Raw genomic sequence first — 18,818 nt, forward strand, 5'->3', positions numbered from 1 at the left:
GTCATAGTGAAAAGTGATTTTTAAACTCATTTTTTGTAAATTTACTAATACTCCAATTATTAAGTTCAAGTTCAATAATAGTTCAAGTGTTCCATTAAGTCGAGTTCCAGTGTAAGAAGAAAAAAGTCCATAGCAATAAAAAAAAACACCTAATATCATGATTATTATCAATTTTTTTTTTTGTAAATACAATTGTGGAAAGAAAAATTCTCCTTTGATTTTGTAAATGAAAAAAGAAAAAAAGGAAGAAGAAGAAGAAGAAGAAGAAGAAAGAAAAGTGCATCATCGTGAACGAGTTTACGAAGTTAGTCGCGTTGCGCATGGGCTCAACAAGTGTTTCTTGGATGTAAAACGGGGATGCCGCACATAACTCCATCCTCCTGGCGGTAACCGCCGCCTCCATGAAGGAGGACACCAGAGGCAACACGAGATTTGTGTTGGTATCCTTGGCAAGTAGTGATCGCACCTAGGTGGATGTCGCGGCGGCGCCACTTGGCACAAGCCCCGCCCCCGCGAGGCAACCCGATCCGACTCCCGTCATTCATGGCCGAGCCAAAGGCTGTGCGCCACTCACCTCCGGCACCGTCCGGCTCCGGATCGTAACCAAGACAATATCTTCCTCTCTTTCCTCTCTCTCACTCTCTCTGTGTCTCACGCACACACCTGTTCACCGTCGCGAATTATCTAGCGCCCCCAAAAAATTTGTGCGCGACTATGTAGTGTGATAAATGCAAAAAGAAAAAAATTATCTTCTTTGCTCACATTTTTTTTTTTTAATTTGAAAATCCATTTTTTAAATAGTGGGTTGAGGGTTTTTTGTTTTTGTTTTGTTTGAATTAGTGCGCGGCTTACAGTGGTGCCTCGAATAATAATAATAATAATAATTTAGTGAACGAGTGGAAAAAATTAACCTTCGTTGTGGAGGGGTGGCTAATGCACCGCGGCGGCGTCGCCGGCGGTGGTTCTGGCGGCAGCGGAGAACATCCCCCGACAATGCCAGGGGCCCCGGGATTCTCATGGGGGGCCATGCTAGCGGGGCATCACGCTGCCGCTGCAGCTGGCACATTCGCCGGCGGAGAGGCCCACCATGTGGCCACCCATCCCCCAATGCCCATGGACCTACACGTGTCTCAAGCTTTTCCCTACTACAGGTTCGTTTTTTTTTTTCAAAAAATTTATTTGTATTTTTAAACATTTTTTCATTTTCGGTTCGAGGGATAATAAAATAAACCCCCTAGTAAGAATGAAGAGAAATTAATGATTAAAAAAAAAATTTTTAAGATACACTGGAACCTCTAAGTGAGACGATTAGGTGTCCCAATAACTGAGGTTCCAGAGTGTAGGGAAAATTGAGAAGAATTTACCCAAATTACCATAAGGACTTTGATTAGTGATTAAAAAATTTTTTATAGTACACTGGAACTTGTGTTACTGAGACGATTGGGTGTCTTAATAACTGAGGTTCCAGAGTGTAGGGAAAATTGAGAAGAATTTACCCAAATTACTATAAGGACTTTGATTTGTGATTGAAAAAATTTTTATGATACACTGGAACTTGTGTTACTGAGACGATTGGGTGTCTTAATAACTGAGGTTCCAGAGTGTAGGGAAAATTGAGAAGAATTTACCCAAATTACTATAAGGACTTTGATTTGTGATTGAAAAAATTTTTATGATACACTGGAACTTGTGTTACTGAGACGATTGGATGTCATAATAACTGAGGTTCCAGAATGTAGGGAAAATTGAGAAGAATTTACCCAAATTATCCTAGGGACTTTAAAATTACAAACATTTTTAAATTCGCATTGAAACTCTTGTGGATTCGTTTTGTGAGAAATTTCGAGTGTCTCAGGAACAGAAGTTTGAGTGTATTAGAAAAATCCTTATAAATTTATATAATATAAATTTTATAAATTTAAATCTTATGAATAAAAATAACTGTTTATTTTATAAAGTATTTTTTTTCTAAATACACTGCTACTCCTGTTACTGAGACGATTTAATGTCTCAATGACTCAAATTCTAGAGGATGGTACAAGAATCGTATTAATTTATCTAAATAATAATAATATATTCAAAATATAAAATATAGTAATTACAAGAGATTACAAAGTATTTGAAGTACACTAGGACTCTTGTTACTGAGACGCTTAAATGTCTCAATTACTCAAGATCTAGAGTATGGTAAATATTGACAAGAGATCTAGAGTATGGTAAAAATTGAGAAGAATCGTACCCAAGTTAGTTTAAAAACTTTGAAATGATTACAAACATTTTTAAATACATTCGAACTCTTGTTCGTGATTCGTTGTTAGAAAGTTCGGGTGTATCACTAACAGGAGTTCAAGTGCATTTGAAAAATTCTTATAATTAATAAAAAATATTTTCTGAACTAATATTTAATTAATAAAATAATGTTTTTTTTAATACACTGTAACTTCTGTTACTGAGACGCCTAATTGGCTCAATAACACAAGTTCTAGAGTATGGTAAAAATTGAGAAGAATCGTATTTACACAAATTACTATAAGGAGTTTGAGATAATTACAAACATTTTTAAATACACTTCAACTTTTGTTGTGGATTGTTAGAAAGTTCGGTTGTCTCAGTAAGAGGTGTTCGAGTGTATTAGAAAAATTCTTATAATTAATAAAAAATTACTTCCGAACTAATACGTAATTAATATTTAATTAATAAAATTTTTTTTAAATACATCAGTGCAACTCCTATAACTGAGACGCTCGAGTGTCTCAATAACTCAAGTTCTAGAGTATGAGAAAAATTGAAAAGAATCGTATTAATTTACCCAAATGACAATAAAGAGACATTAAATAAAATTATAAAGTTTTTGAAATCTACTACTTCTGTTTCAGAGAACATTATTTGTCTCAGTAACAAAGGTTTGAGTGTAGAGAAAATTTTTTAAAAATTTTAAAAGTGACACGAAAAATATATAAATGCTAATTAGTGATTCTGAACTATAAAGATTCTAACTAAGTTTAGTAGAACTGTTATTATTGTAAAGAATCGAGGGTCTCAATTATTAGAGTTTCAGTGTATTAGAAAAACTTAAAACAAATTTTATTAGTTAATAGCAAGAATAATTTTTTATAAGGATAAGAATTTCGAAGCAATACAGTTTTAATAAAAAAAAACAACAAAGATGATAAATATTAAAAGAGAAAAATTCTACTCTGAATATTCATCCCGGAAGATTATTACTATCTATTGCGCTCATTCTTCTACTTATAATCATTGCTCTATTTTTATGACCACCATTCAAGTTATAAGTAACGTTAATTGAATCACATATCAGACCAAAAATAAAATTTCTTCTTTCTAATCTTAGTTAAATATAATAAAGTAATAAAAATAATTTAATAATATAATTAATTAGTAGTTACTTTAAAGAATACAGAAATTATTTATTAATTTACATTACTTTATTAATGTACATTAAATTATTAATTTACATTAATTTGTTAATTAATTTACAAAGAAAAGAATTTTTCATTAAATTAAAGAAAAAAAATTCAACTGTTAATTTTTCGTTAAAAACAAATTTTCTCTAGTACGATGAAGTGATTATGTAATAAATAACAATAAAAGTTTTTAAGTGACAATTTGCCATAGGAGAATTAAAACATTGCTCACATCGTGTGATATCTTTTTTAAATTGTTTGGAAGTAAATTGAACGATGATTCTGGTGAAACTATAACAGATAAAATGAACCCGGTCGTTGTTATTATTACAAAAAAAAAGGTCTAAACGGGAGTTAAACTTCACGCTGAGTTAACTGTGTGTAGTGTTAAGCACTACCTGTCTGGTTTATGGATGCTTGAGCCATATTAACGATGTTAGACGAGAATCTCTACCTATTAATTTTTTCTCGCTCTCTTAAATGCTCTTCTGCAATATAGTTCCCATATATATATACACACAAACTACCCAGAAGCGACAAGGCGTTAAAACATATTATGATCGCATTCTTTTGAAAAATTCACCATTTCAATCATTTTCACTAATGATAAATTTTTCAGTGTCTTTAGAATCGTTTAATTAAACAAATTTTATTAATAATAATAACAACAAGCAAACAACCAAATAATAATAATAACCAATATATTCAATAATATTCTCAAAATTAGAAACTTTTTTTAAATTAAGAAATATATTCTTTAAGAGATAAAATACTCTTAAAATAAGACATTACTTTTTATTTTAAGAATATTATATTGTAATTACGGAAAAAAAATTTTCACCTTGAACAGTGATAATTTCACTGAAACAGCGATTTATATTTCACTAAATCAACGAAAGTTTTTGTCATTCTAGAGAAAGATATCGCTGTTTCAGATAAAGATTTTTTCCGTATATAAAAATATATTATTAAAATTAGAAATTTTTTTTTTAAATCAAGATATATGCTTTAATAAGAAAATAAAAATAATAAATAACTTATTTAACTGAAATATATTATATTTGGTTCAAATAAAAAATTTCTCAGCGTGTAAGAATATATTTTAAGTTTTAACTGTATACAAGAATAAAACAGAAACGATTTTACTCTTTAAACAAGATGTATTCTTAAATTTAGAATATATAATTTTTCAGTGTATAGTGATTGAAGATATATAGGTATATACGGTTAGTAATTTGTAGTTACGTTTTATCTGCATTGTATATACCGTGAAATATTTTTAATCTCACGATAAGGTAAACACAGCCAAGTTCTGAATTTTGCCAAAGGGAAAAAGAGACTTGAGAGGTAATCGCGGTAATACTTACATACAAGATAAATCATAAAAATACGATATTTCCAAAGTTTTTAATAATTGAAGGCAATGAAATATATATATATTATTAACATATATTTTTATTTAAGGATAATTTACTTATATTTAGTATATGATACCCAAGAACCAATTTGAAAAAATATAATCAAAATAAAAATTCTAAATAAAATAAAATAGAATGCTCTTTAAATCTGAATTAGTAAAAAAGTTTACTAATTTGAAATACTGACTCACTTTTTGCTTCTGAATTAGTAAAATTTTACTAATCATTAGTAACTTTTACTAACAATTAGTAAAATTTTACTAATTATTAGTAACTTTTACTAACAATTAGTAAAATTTTACTAATTATTAGTAACTTTTACTAACAGTTAGTAAAATTTTACTAATTATTAGTAACTTTTACTAACAGTTAGTAAAATTTTACTAATTCAGAAGCAAAAAGTGAGTCACTAATTTAAATTAGTAAACATTTTTACTAATTCAAATTTAGAGAGTGAAACAGAATAAAATGGAAATTTTAAATTTAATTTAGAATTTGGAAAAATTTTTAATTTTTTCCATAAAAAAACAAAAATAATTTTCACATTTTTATGTACTTTCATTTATTCGCATAATTTGTTATAATATTGATAATAATTTATTCATGACATCAATTAAGAAAATTATTCTTGAAATTTATCATATACGGAAATACTGTGGAGTGATTTTTTTTTTTTTGTGAATAGAAATCTATGGCTTATTGTTCTTATAGTGTTTGAATTAGCAAAAGGTGATAATTGATGAGTACCACATTTTTTTTTCGCAATAACGTGTTTTGCACAAGAGCAACTTTTAACTGACTGTTTAACTTAAGTCAATATATATTTACCGACTACCAAGAATGTGTACTTTGATATAAGACAAAAAGCGCATCTTCTTTTTTTTTTTTTTTTCATTTAACGCAAATTTATTTCCGCAAAATTTTTCAATACCCTTGGCACATATTTTTTTATATAAAAATATTTACATTTAATTAATTTAAATTCTTCTTAAATTTATATAGTATATTTTCTACTTTGAAAGGTAAAAATATATATTCTTAGCGTTTTAAAATGTATTTTTATTTTTAAAATATATTAAAAAAAAAAATTTATTTCATTCAAATAATTGATTACTTGAGTCAGGAAAATTTTTTTTTTTAAACCCAACATATCTTTTTTTGTACTAACGCTATTTTCGGTTACTTTAAACAAAATTTTGTTTAATTAAAACAGATATTTATTTGATTCAAATATATATTTATTAAATTCAAATAGATATTTATTTGATTAAAATAAATATGTACTTGATTCAAATAAATATTTAATTGACTTAAATAAATATTTAATTGACTTAAATAAATGTTTGATTTATTTGAAAAAAAATTTTCAACGAAGAAAGAATTTTATTAAATAAAATAAACTTTTGGTTGATACAACAAAAAATTTAGCTAATTATATAGCAATACTTATTAGGTTGATTCAACAAAAATTTGGTTGTTCCAAACAAATTTTTTTCTAAGTGCAAATAAATTTCTATTTGTATTAAATAATTATTACTTGAATAAATTAAATGGTATTTCTAAAATTTTTCTGAATATAATTCGATTGTGTAAATAAATAAATTCTTTTTTAAAAATTAAAATTATAAGAGAATATTTAATAATTATATAAATCATATAAAAATTAACTTTTTCCAATAATAAAAATTTTAACATAAATTAAACGATATAAATGTTGTTAAAATAAAAAATAGAAAAATAAATGTGAAAAATTGTCATTATATTAATAAATTTAATATAGTAAATCGATTCAAAGGGAAATTGGAGATTTGTTTTTTTGTGTTCAGAAGCAGCATTAAAAAAAACCTATTATAATTCCTAGCTCGTTTCAGTTATTAGCATTCCGCTATCAATTATCTCAGTCGCGTGCACGCATCTCCGTCGGCAAGGTCATTCTTTTCGTGAGTGATTGTCCAACTGCGAATAATAATCTTATCGACGAATCAAATGGCTATTTTTTTTTTAAACTATTTTAAATAAAATTTTAAAGAAAAAATTCAAACTTTCCTTGAAAAAAAAAAATTATTATCAATTTAAATATTTTTAAATTAAGAGTACACTCAGAAAAAAAATTCGTTTGAAGCAACAAAATTTTAGTTAAATCAACAAAATAAATGCATTGATATACATAGTTAACCAAACATTTGGTTGCAAGAAACCAAACGTTTATTTAGCTCAATCAAATTTTTTCTTTGTTAAAAAAATTTATTAAAATAAACCAAACAGTTATTTAGATCAAATAAATATTTATTTGAATTAAACAAATTTTGTTTGAACTAACCAAAAAATTGGGTAAATATAAAAAAATTTAATTCAAACATATCTTTTTTCTGAGTGTATACTCTCAAATTTAGAGTATATTTTTGAATTTAGATTATATTCTATTTAGATTTTTTTTTTTTTATTTAGTATAATATTCTTATATTGAGAGTAAATACTGAAATATTTTAAAATAGATTTGATGAACATTTTTTTTTCTCTTGTGTAAAAAAATGAATAAAAGTTTGAAAAAAATAAGTAAGTTCGTTATAAATGTTTTGATTACAAAAGGGCGCGAGAGAGGTGCTTAACTTTGGAATGAAACAACGAGAAAGGGAAAGAGAGGTCGTTGCTGACACTTGTTGCCGCCCTAAAACTTAAGTCCCTCGTCACTCATTCACTCGGTCAACGCTCAACTCGCTGCATTATATGATAGCCGCAGGCACACCGGAACCACTTTTCGTTGCTCATTCTCAATGCTATATAACCGAAACAAGCATTCCAATTCTACAAATCTTCAATGCTTCCTCAAAAATCAATTCATTCACACATTCATATCAATATGCGCAAAGAAACACTCTTTTTTTCTACTAAATTAAATTTTTTATTTGAAATAAATAAATAAAAAAAAAAATTATTAGACTCAGAACACAAATATATTTTTTGTTTAATTTATTTAAATTTATATTTAAATCAACTCTCTAAATCTGAATTAGTAAAAATGTTTACTAATTTAAATTAGTGATTCACTTTTTGCTTTAGAATTAGTTAAATTTTACTAATTGTTAGTTAAAGTTACTAATAATTAGTAAAATTTTACTAATTCAGAAGCAAAAAGTGAGTCACTAATTCAAATTAGTAAACATTTTTACTAATTCAGATTTAGAGAGAAATAAAAAAATTTATTCGTCCCAGAGCCTAATAACTTTTTTATTTGTTCAAAATTTTAATTTAGCACAAATAAAATTTTTATTTAAAGCAATTTTAACAAAATAAAATTTATATAAACCAAATAAAATTTATTTAAACCAAATAAAATTTATTTGAACCAAATAAATATTTATTTGGCTTTTAAGAGAAATATATAATTTCTCTGGATGCAGAATTTGTGAATATTTATGGAATATCGCGCGATATAATTTATAAATTTGAATAGAATATTATTTATGAATTTCTATATAAATACGTAGAATGCATTTTTTTTTCTACGATCTATTTATCATCAACTTGTTGCGTGAGCTCATTACGTATTGGGTGCTAAGAAATTCAATAATCACTCTTCTTCCGGTACTTGGGCATGAATGAAAGATTTATGAGGTGCTAATGTTAATAATAGTTGTCGGTTCACTGGATGAATGAAATTGCACAGAGGCCAGACGATACACATTTAAAATTGTGTAATGATTTTTTAACGAGAGATGCGAGCAATTTTACGAGAGAGAGAGAGAGAGAGAGAAGGATGTCACTATAAAAACGTGACATTTCATTTAGTTCCTTAAATTTAAAAAAAAGGTGTAAAAAAAATTACCGTTCCTATGTAGAATTTTTAAAAATTTACTCAACTGCAAATGAGAATTAACAAAATTCTAATAGTACTTTAAATTTGAATGAATTAGGTAAAATAAATATTACGCCTCGTATAAGAATTTGACCAAGTTTAGGAATTAGGTTAGATGAAGATTAGGCAAAGTAGGAGTTAGGCCAAATAAAAATTATGCCAAGTAGGAATTAGATCAGAAAAATAAATAGTAAAATAAAAATCAGTCCAGGTAGAGTTTAAGCCAAGTAGGAATTAGATAAAGAATGAGCCAAATAGGAATTAGATTGTATAAAGATTAAGCTGAATAAGAATTTGTTCAGGTAGAGTTTAAGCCAAGTAGGAATTAGTTAAAAAAAGAAGTAGTTAAATAAGAATTAGGCCAGGTTGATTTTAAGGCAAATGAGAATTAGGTTAGAAAAAAATAAAGCCAAATAGGAGTTAGGTTGGATGAAGATTAGGCAAAGTAGGAATTAGGCCAAATAAAAATTATGCCAAGTAGGAATTAGATCATAAAAATAAATAGTAAAATAAAAAACAGTCCAGGTAGAGTTTAAGCCAAGTAGGAATTAGGTTAGATAAAGAATGAGCCAAATAGGAATTAGATTGTATAAATATTAAGCTGAATAAGAATTTGTCCAGATTAAAATTTACGCCAAGTAGGAATTAATTAAAAAAAAGATGTAGTTAAATAAGAATTAGATCAGGTAGATTTTAAGGCAAATGAGAATTAGGTTAGATAAAAATAAAGCCAAATAGGAATTAGGTTGGATGAAGATTAGGCAAAGTAGGAATTAGGCCAAATAAAAATTATGCCAAGTAGGATTTAGATCAGAAAAATAAATAGTAAAATAAAAATCAATCCAGGTAGAGTTTAAGCCAAGTAGGAATTAGATAAAGAATGAGCCAAATAGGAATTAGATTGTATAAAGATTAAGCTGAATAAGAATTTGTTCAGGTAGAGTTTAAGCCAAGTAGGAATTAGTTAAAAAAAGAAGTAGTTAAATAAGAATTAGGCCAGGTTGATTTTAAGGCAAATGAGAATTAGGTTAGAAAAAAATAAAGCCAAATAGGAGTTAGGTTGGATGAAGATTAGGCAAAGTAGGAATTAGGCCAAATAAAAATTATGCCAAGTAGGAATTAGATCATAAAAATAAATAGTAAAATAAAAAACAGTCCAGGTAGAGTTTAAGCCAAGTAGGAATTAGGTTAGATAAAGAATGAGCCAAATAGGAATTAGATTGTATAAATATTAAGCTGAATAAGAATTTGTCCAGATTAAAATTTACGCCAAGTAGGAATTAATTAAAAAAAAGATGTAGTTAAATAAGAATTAGATCAGGTAGATTTTAAGGCAAATGAGAATTAGGTTAGATAAAAATAAAGCCAAATAGGAATTAGGTTGGATGAAGATTAGGCAAAGTAGGAATTAGGCCAAATAAAAATTATGCCAAGTAGGATTTAGATCAGAAAAATAAATAGTAAAATAAAAATCAATCCAGGTAGAGTTTAAGCCAAGTACGAATTAGGTTACATAAAGAATGAGCCAAATAGGAATTAGATTGTATAAAGATTAAGCTGAATAAGAATTTGTCCAGATTAAAATTTACGCCAAGTAGGAATTAGTTAAAAAAAGAAGTAGTTAAATAAGAATTAGGCCAGGTAGATTTTAAGGCAAATGGAAATTAGGTTAAAAAATTAAGCCTAATAAGAATTAGGTTATATGATGATTGTGCTAAATAAGAATTAGACCAGATAAATATTACGCATAGCAAGTAGATCAAAAAGTGAAATAGTTAACTAAAAATTAGTCCGGGTTGAGTTTAAGCCAAATAGGAATCAGGTTGGATAAATATTAAGCGAAATAGGTATTAGGTTCGATAAGGATTATTAAGCCAAATGGAAATTAGGTAAGGTAAAAATTAAGATAAGTAGGAAATAGGTAGGATAAAGATTAAGCTAGAATTGGGCCACATGAACAAGAAAAATTAACCTAAAATATATTAAGTCACATCAAAATTAGGCAATATAAAAATTAGTCCGAGCAGGAATTAGGTAGGATAATAAAAATTGACTAAATTAAAATAAGGCCAGATTAAAATTACTCCTAGCAGAAATTAAATGAGAAAACGGAATTGCTAAATAGAAATTAGGCCAGATAAATATTAACCCAAATCGAAATTCGGTAGGATAAGTATTGGGCTAAATAAGAATTAGGACAGATAAAAATTGAGCTAAGTAGAAATTAGATAAAAAAGGCTAAATAAAAATTACGCCAGATGAAAATTAATCCAGCAGCCCAAATGATAATTAGGATTAGAATTAGGTTAAATAAAGATTAGGTCAAATTGGAATTAGGCCAAAGAAATATCTCTTCTTTGAGAGACAGAAGAACTATTTTTAGTCTTTTGGAGCATGTGTAATAATTTCCTGTGATATTCCCCAATATCAGTTTGTGCTCAACACAAATTTTGTTTGTGCTGACCACAAATTTAATTGTACTGAACACAAATCAGTTTGTAAAAAAATACTGGATTTAGTTTGGGAAAATGACAAGTATATCAAAAATGTATTTTTCTCAAACTAAATACAGTATTTTTTTACAAAACAGATTTGTGTTTTCTCATCACAAAAAAATTCGTGTATTTTACAAATTCGTGAATGTAAAATTTTGTGAAGAGAGGTTAATGACTAAAGAAATTATTTACTTGGGTGTAGGAAAAATGTGGAACACCCGGTATATGTGATATAGGTATCCATAGAATAGCGAACTGTCGGACACGCAGTGTAGAGAGCATCGGGAGCATTATTGAATGATGGGGCAGCCAACTACTAATGGGGACGGACGCCCGGATACAAGGGGATCGGTAAGAAGCTTCGGCGCGGCGGATCAAGGCTGCTGATGCTGTTGCGTTCAAACGACGAATGGATGCATTCTTCCGTTTGTCCTCGCGACCAACGTGTTTAGTTGCGGGTGATATCCGTGGTTCGTCAATTGTTAAGACCGACCAACAGAGACACATTGATTTATGATCATGCTTCACTATTTTATTTCCACATTTATATATATATACTGCATGATTATTCCATAAAAATAATTAGTTTCAATTTAAATTGATTTTCATTAAATATAATTATTTTTCTAGACGAGTCTTCATTTTTTACACTGAAAAAAACGTTGCCGAGAAATTCAACTACTATTGGGTAGTTGACTAGAAAGTAGTTAATTTAACTACTTTTTTTAGTTAATCTAATCATGTTTATGTAGTTAATGTAACTATTTTTAAGAAGGTAATAAGTAATAGTTGATTTTACGTAAATATGTAGTTAAAGTACAACTACAAATCGGTAGTAAAATTAACTTTCTTAAGGTAGTAAAAACAAGTGGAATTGTACACGCAAAAAAATCTTTATCTGAAACATCGATAAGTTTCTCTGGAACAGCGATATATTTCTCTAGAATAGCGAAAACTTTCGCTGTTTTAGTAAAACATATCGCTGATCTAGGTAAAGATTTTTTAGCGTGTAGTCAACTTAAAATTTGAAGAGTAGTAAATCCAACTACTATTCACCAGTTATATGAAATTTAGTAAAAGGAATTATTTTCTTTAATTAATATAACTGCTTTTTGAGTAGTAAATTTTTTATTAATTTCTATGATTTTATAGGCTTCAATAAAATTCTTGTTTTAGAATTAACAAGTCGTCTTTAATTAAAACTACTACTTTAAGTAGTAGATTTTTACTATCTTCCATTATATTAAGTTAACAAATTTTCATAAGCGACACCGACACCGTGACCTCGACACCGTCCTTGGAAAATCTATTTTTACTTATTTTCAAATAAATCAAAATAATTTGCCATATGCTTTTAGAAAATCTTACATACTTTTTTTTGTAACATGTTTTTTCAACTTTAACCCGAAAAAGGGTTATTTTGCATTTTCATCCCAAAAAAGAGTTATTTTGCAATTTTATGCAATTTTTTACGAATTTTTGAATATATACCTTTAAAATTACTCTATAAATTTACAAATCATTTCCAGTTAAAACTACTACTTTAAGTAGTAGATTTTACTACTCAAAGTGGTACAATAGGCTTTAAGAACATTTTTGTTGTAGAATTAACAAATCCTTTGTGGTTAAAACTACTACTTTAAGTAGTAATTTTTTACTATTTTAATTAATTCAATAAGCTGGAAAAACGTTTTTGATGTAAAATTTACAAATCGTTTCCAATTAAAACTACTACTTTCAGTAGTAGCTTTTACTACTTAAAGTGATTCTGTCGTAGAAGTAAAAAATCCTTTGCAATTAAACACAGAAAATTAAAAAGCATTAAAATAAGCTGCAACGCTTATTATTTTAATCCAATTTTGCTTATTTTAATACCAAAATGGGTTAAAATAAGAAAAATCGGATTAAAATAATAAGCGTTGCAGCTTATTTTAATTCCTTTTAATTTTCTGTGAAACTATCACTTTAAGTAGTAGTTTTTACTGCACTATGCAATTAAACAACTTATAATATAATTAAAAGCTGAAAAATTTACAAGTCAAAACTTAAAAAGGATAGTTATAGCAACTAATAAAAGTAGTAAAAATGACTACTTTAAATAGTTAAATTACCAATTGGACAAGCAGAAAGTAGTCTTCGAGTAGTTTGCAGACTGTCGTAGCGAGCGTGCGTGGTTAGTCGGTTAAGGTATCGGATTGCGAGCGTTAGGCCCGGCGCACACTAGCCGATTTGTGTCGACCGACAAAAAGTCGGCCGATTTTCTGTCGGCGAAGCTGGCAACGCACACTAGACGATTTTTGTCGGCCGACCTGTAGTTAAGCGTCTACATTCAATTATGTATATTAATTTTAATTTATTAAGTAATTAATTAACAAATTAAATAATAGTTATATATGATAACACTGTAAAAAGAAAGTACTAAAACAGTACCGATTTTAGATATCAAAATAGAACCAAATGAAAATTTCGTACCTGAAGTTAGTATTAAATTAATACCTTTCTTTTTACTGTGAACTTATCGTGAGCAACGATTTTACTAATAATTAGTTATATTTAACTAATTCCAATTTAGAGAGTAAATTTTATTTTCAAAATTTTTATTTATTAATTAATCACCAAATTAATTGACAGTTATTTAATAATAATTATTATTATTATCATACATTTTATATATATATAGCTATTAATTAATTCTATTATTACTTATATAACCATAATTTTTAAATTATTTTATTAATAAAATCAACTTAATTGATATAAATTAATATTATTGTTTAAATATAATCCAATTTAAAAAGGATTAATATTAAACTATAATTGTTGTAGTTTATAAGTAAATCGCATAAGTACGTTCAGTTAAAGAAAATGAATCCCGGTACAGAGAAAATCTACCTGAAACCTAGATAAACGGCCGACAAATTGTCGTCTAGTGTGCGCTCATACATTGGTTTCCATAAGCGACTGCTTCGCCGACAGTCGGTTGTCGAGTCGATTTCGCCGACAGCACGCCGACACTTTTGTCGTGTCGGTGGAAAATCGTCTAGTGTGCGCTCGCCTATGCTTTTCTTCAGTCGACGGGGGCAATTTTGTCGACCGACTTTTTGTCGGTCGACACAAATCGGCTAGTGTGCGCCGGGCCTTAGGGTCGAGGGTTCAATTCCCGTCGGTTAGAAATTTTCTCTGTTAGGTACATAATCGTTAGGGCATAAAATAAGCGTCAGTATAGAAGAGAGGATGAAAAAGTCAATTCTACTCATAATAAACAATTATAAATAAAAAATAATTTTATTTTCCTATTTTAAGTAGTAAAATCTACTATTTAAAGTAGTAGTTTCAATTGCAGAAGATTTATTATTACTACAAAAAAATGTTCTTAAAACCTATTGAACCACTTTCAGTAGTAAAGTTTACTACTTAAAATAGTAGTTTCAATTGCAAAATATTTATTAAATGTACCAAAAAAATGTTCTTAAAGCCTATTTAACCACTTGAAGTAGTAAAATCTACTACTTACATCTTGAGTTGTTTTAACATTTTTAAATTGAGCTAATACAATCACAAAATGTCATTCTACTGCAATTACATTTTTAATTGGTTTAACTATTTTTATATAGTTAATAGAACGGTTTAAATTCAGTTGAGGACCTATATTGTACTACTCAGAGTAGTTAAAAAGTAGTAAAACCTACTAGTTTTTTTTCAGTGTTGAATTAGCTTTTATGTTCTTTTTAAACGAATTTTTTACTTATTAAAATTTTTACATACCGAACTTTTATTTAAGTTATTTAAGTTATTTCTAGAGAAATTTTCTCTAGAGTAACGAAAATTTTCGCTGTTTCAGCAAAACTTATCACTATTCCAGGTGAAAATTTTTTTCCGTGCAGCTTATCTTTATTTGTTATTTTAGAACTATTACTGATATTATTATTTATTTTTATTGGACTTACCCTCGATAATTCCTCCAGTTCCAATTTTCGTCTTTCTTCATTATAACCGCACATATATATTAAATCTGTAATAAAAAAAAATTACAATTTATTATCCAGAATTACATTTTTATGTAATAAAAGAAAGTTACTTATTAATTATGATGATAACGAGGGGGAATTTACTCTCGTAGTTACACTCTCCTTGTAATACACCAAGAGAAATATTTTATTTGATCCAATTATAATTTAGTTGAGTTAAATAAACGTATATTTGTCTCACAGCTTTACTAGCCTATTTATTTGTCGTAAATAAATTTTTTTATTTAAATTAAAAAAAATTTATTTACGACAAATAAATATTTATTAGGCTTTGAGACAATAAACTAGTAAATAAATAAAATTTGACTCTTTTTTCCCGTTATTTTTCACTAATTGCTAAATCAAAAATTAAGCCATGATTTTAAACGGTGAATATTTTTGTAATATATAATGTATTACATGTAATAATGATTACAAAGAGTCAAGTATGTATACTTTTTTTTTACTACTAAATTCCCCCTCGGATGATAAATAATTGCCAATTAATCAGTGTTAGCATTACTTAGTACTCGTAAAACTGAAAGTCATTGGCGAACCAGTGATCTTGATTAATCAGTGTCGTATACATAATAATTATAACTAAAAGTCACCGCCGATTAATCAGTGATCAAAACTATATATGAAAATATAATTAACTTCTTATTCAATGTTCAAAATAAACGAAAATTTTCTAAAATTATTTATGTTTATTTAAATTTGAATATATTTATTAATTTTACTATAAATTATTTTTATTATAATTTTTTTTATTATTTTTATTATGTATTTTAAATTCAAATACTCGATTACTTGACAATTATTATCAAATAAATAATTATTTGTATATCAAATAATTATTATTTAAGTCAATTAAATGGTATTTCGTACATTCTTTTGAATATAATTCGATTGGGTAAATAAATACATTATTTTTTTAAATTAAAATTATAAGAATTAATTAAAAATTAATTTTTTTGCTTAAAAAATTTTCTGACTTGATGTTTTTTCATTATACTTATAAATTTAATACTAATTTTTTTTTTTTGGTAAAAATGATTTGCATAAAATTAGGAAAGTAAGAAACAATCAAGTTATTATTATTATCATCATTTTTTTTTGGTACTATTATTAAAGATCGAAAGGGATTCTTTGAACGATTAGGTTTTGATACAGAAAGGGAGAGAGGGATGAGGAAAAAAGAAAAAGTGGAATGGGGATTCTTATGCGTTTGGATGGACATACGGGGCCAGTGACACCAGAGGAACATCCGAGAAGATCCGAGGGACCCGCGGGCGAGCGCGCCGCGCCGAACTTTCGGCAGGCTATAATCAATTCTGATTGTAGGCCCAGGAGCGATGCAGAGCGCGATCCACTCCCCGATATAGAGCCGAGAGGATAAAAAAAAAAAAATAAATAAAAAAAAAAAGTCAAGCGCGCTTCCAACTACCGGCTGGCCCCGCAGCCAGCGAGTCTTGTGTGTGTGTGTGTCGTGTATTTTAGTCAACGAAACATCATGGAGAGAGTTGAAGAACCCAACATACATATATGTATATACAAAAACGCATCTAGGCAAACGTACAATACAAAACAGGGAATGACAAAAAAAAAAAAAGGGAAGGTGGAAATTAAAATCTTTAATATCATCTTCATTTAATTGTTTCTGGTAATTTTCTTTTTTTTCAATTTTTTTTTATTTCTACCCAACCAAAAAATTTCAGTATTATACCAGAGTTGACTACTGGCGCAGTACTGGTTCAGTATTGGCTGCCGAGACTGGGCAGTCTGTACTAAACCAGTACTGGTATTGAGCCGATATTGAGCCTGGACTGACTAAAATAGATTTTCTTTTTGATTAATATACTAGTTTACCAAAAGTTCTATAGTGAACCTGATGAATCTTTTTGTTTAAATATTTTGTTTATAAAATTTTTACACCTTGATTTTATTTTTGAAAATTAAAATGTATTTTATTTTGCTTTTCTGTGGGTAAAATTATTTAAACAAAAAGTTTCCTGAGACCCTCCATTTAAAAACCTTACTCTAATCTAACCTAACCTTACTCTAACCTAACTTAACCTTATTCTAACCTAACCTAACCTAGCTTAATCTAACTTAACCTTACTCTAACCTAACTTAACCTTATTCTAACCTAACCTAACCTTACTCTAATCTAACCTAACCTTACTCTAATCTAACCTAACCTTACTCTAACCTAATCTAACCTAACCTAGCTTAGCCTAACTTAACCTTACTCTAATCTAACCTAACCTTACTCTAACCTAACTTAGCTTCACTTAACCTTACTCTAACCTAACTTAACCTTATTCTAACCTAACCTAACCTAGCTTAACCTTACTCTAACCTAACTTAACCTTATTCTAACCTAACTTAACCTTACTCTAATCTAACCTAACCTAACCTTACTCTAACCTAACCTAACCTTACTCTAATCTAACCTAACCTTACTTTAACCTAACCTTACTCTAACCTAATCTAACCTTACTCTAACCTAACTTAACCTTACTCTAATCTAACCTTACTCTAACCTAACCTTACTCTAATCTAACCTTACTCTAACCTAATCTAACCTAACTTAGCTTAACTTAACCTTACTCTAACCTAACTTAACCTTACTCTAACCTAACTTAACCTTACTCTAACCTAACTTAACCTTATTCTAACCTAACCTAACCTTACTATAACCTAACTTAACCTTACTCTAATCTAACCTAACTTTACTCTAACCTAATCTAACCTAACCTAATCTAACCTAGCTTAACCTAACCTAACCTTACTCTAACCTAACTTAACCTTATTCTAACCTAACCTTACTATAACCTAACTTAACCTTACTCTAATCTAACCTAACCTTACTCTAACCTAATCTAACCTTACTCTAACCTAACATAACCTTACTCTAATCTAACCTAACCTTACTCTAACCTAATCTAACCTAACCTAGCTTAGCCTAACTTAACCTTACTCTAACCTAACTTAACCTTACTCTAACCTAACTTAGCTTCACTTAACCTTACTCTAACCTAACTTAACCTTATTCTAACCTAACCTAACCTAGCTTAACCTTACTCTAACCTAACTTAACCTTATTCTAACCTAACTTAACCTTACTCTAATCTAACCTAACCTTATTCTAACCTAACCTAACCTTACTATAACCTAACTTAACCTTACTCTAATCTAACCTAACTTTACTCTAACCTAATCTAACCTAATCTAACCTAGCTTAACCTAACCTAACCTTACTCTAACCTAATTTAACCTTATTCTAACCTAACCTTACTATAACCTAACTTAACCTTACTCTAATCTAACATAACCTTACTCTAACCTAACTTAACCTTATTCTAACCTAACTTAACCTTACTCTAACCTAACCTAACCTTACTCTAACCTAACCAAACCTTACTCTAACCTAATAATAAAATATTAATTAGTTAGTTGACTAATTTAATTAATATTTAATTTATGTTCGGTTACTAAAAATTTCAGACACTTTTTCCTAAATATACCAAAAAAGTATTACCTGAAGCAGAGATAAGTTTCACTATGGCAGTGAAACTTATCTCTGTTACAGTTAAAGCTTTCTTTTCGTATAC

General features: G+C 28.2%; 1 protein-coding gene across 3 annotated transcripts in view; it reads left to right on the top strand.

Moving 5' to 3' along the window:
* The first annotated feature begins 767 nt into the window (after positions 1–767).
* LOC127279269 (protein trachealess) overlaps positions 768–18,818 on the top strand; it is a 219,988-nt gene continuing 201,937 nt past the window's right edge. For all 3 annotated transcript variants that reach the window (XM_051301524.1, XM_051301525.1, XM_051301526.1), the window contains exon 1: positions 768–1,151. In XM_051301524.1, the coding sequence (XP_051157481.1) occupies positions 934–1,151 (218 nt within the window). In that variant the 5' untranslated portion in view covers positions 768–933. The remainder of the gene's footprint in view (positions 1,152–18,818) is intronic.

Source organism: Leptopilina boulardi, unplaced genomic scaffold, assembly GCF_019393585.1.
Source record: "Leptopilina boulardi isolate dan_hultmark-lab unplaced genomic scaffold, ZJU_Lbou_2.1 LbouV2_214, whole genome shotgun sequence".
NCBI lineage: Eukaryota > Metazoa > Arthropoda > Insecta > Hymenoptera > Figitidae > Leptopilina > Leptopilina boulardi.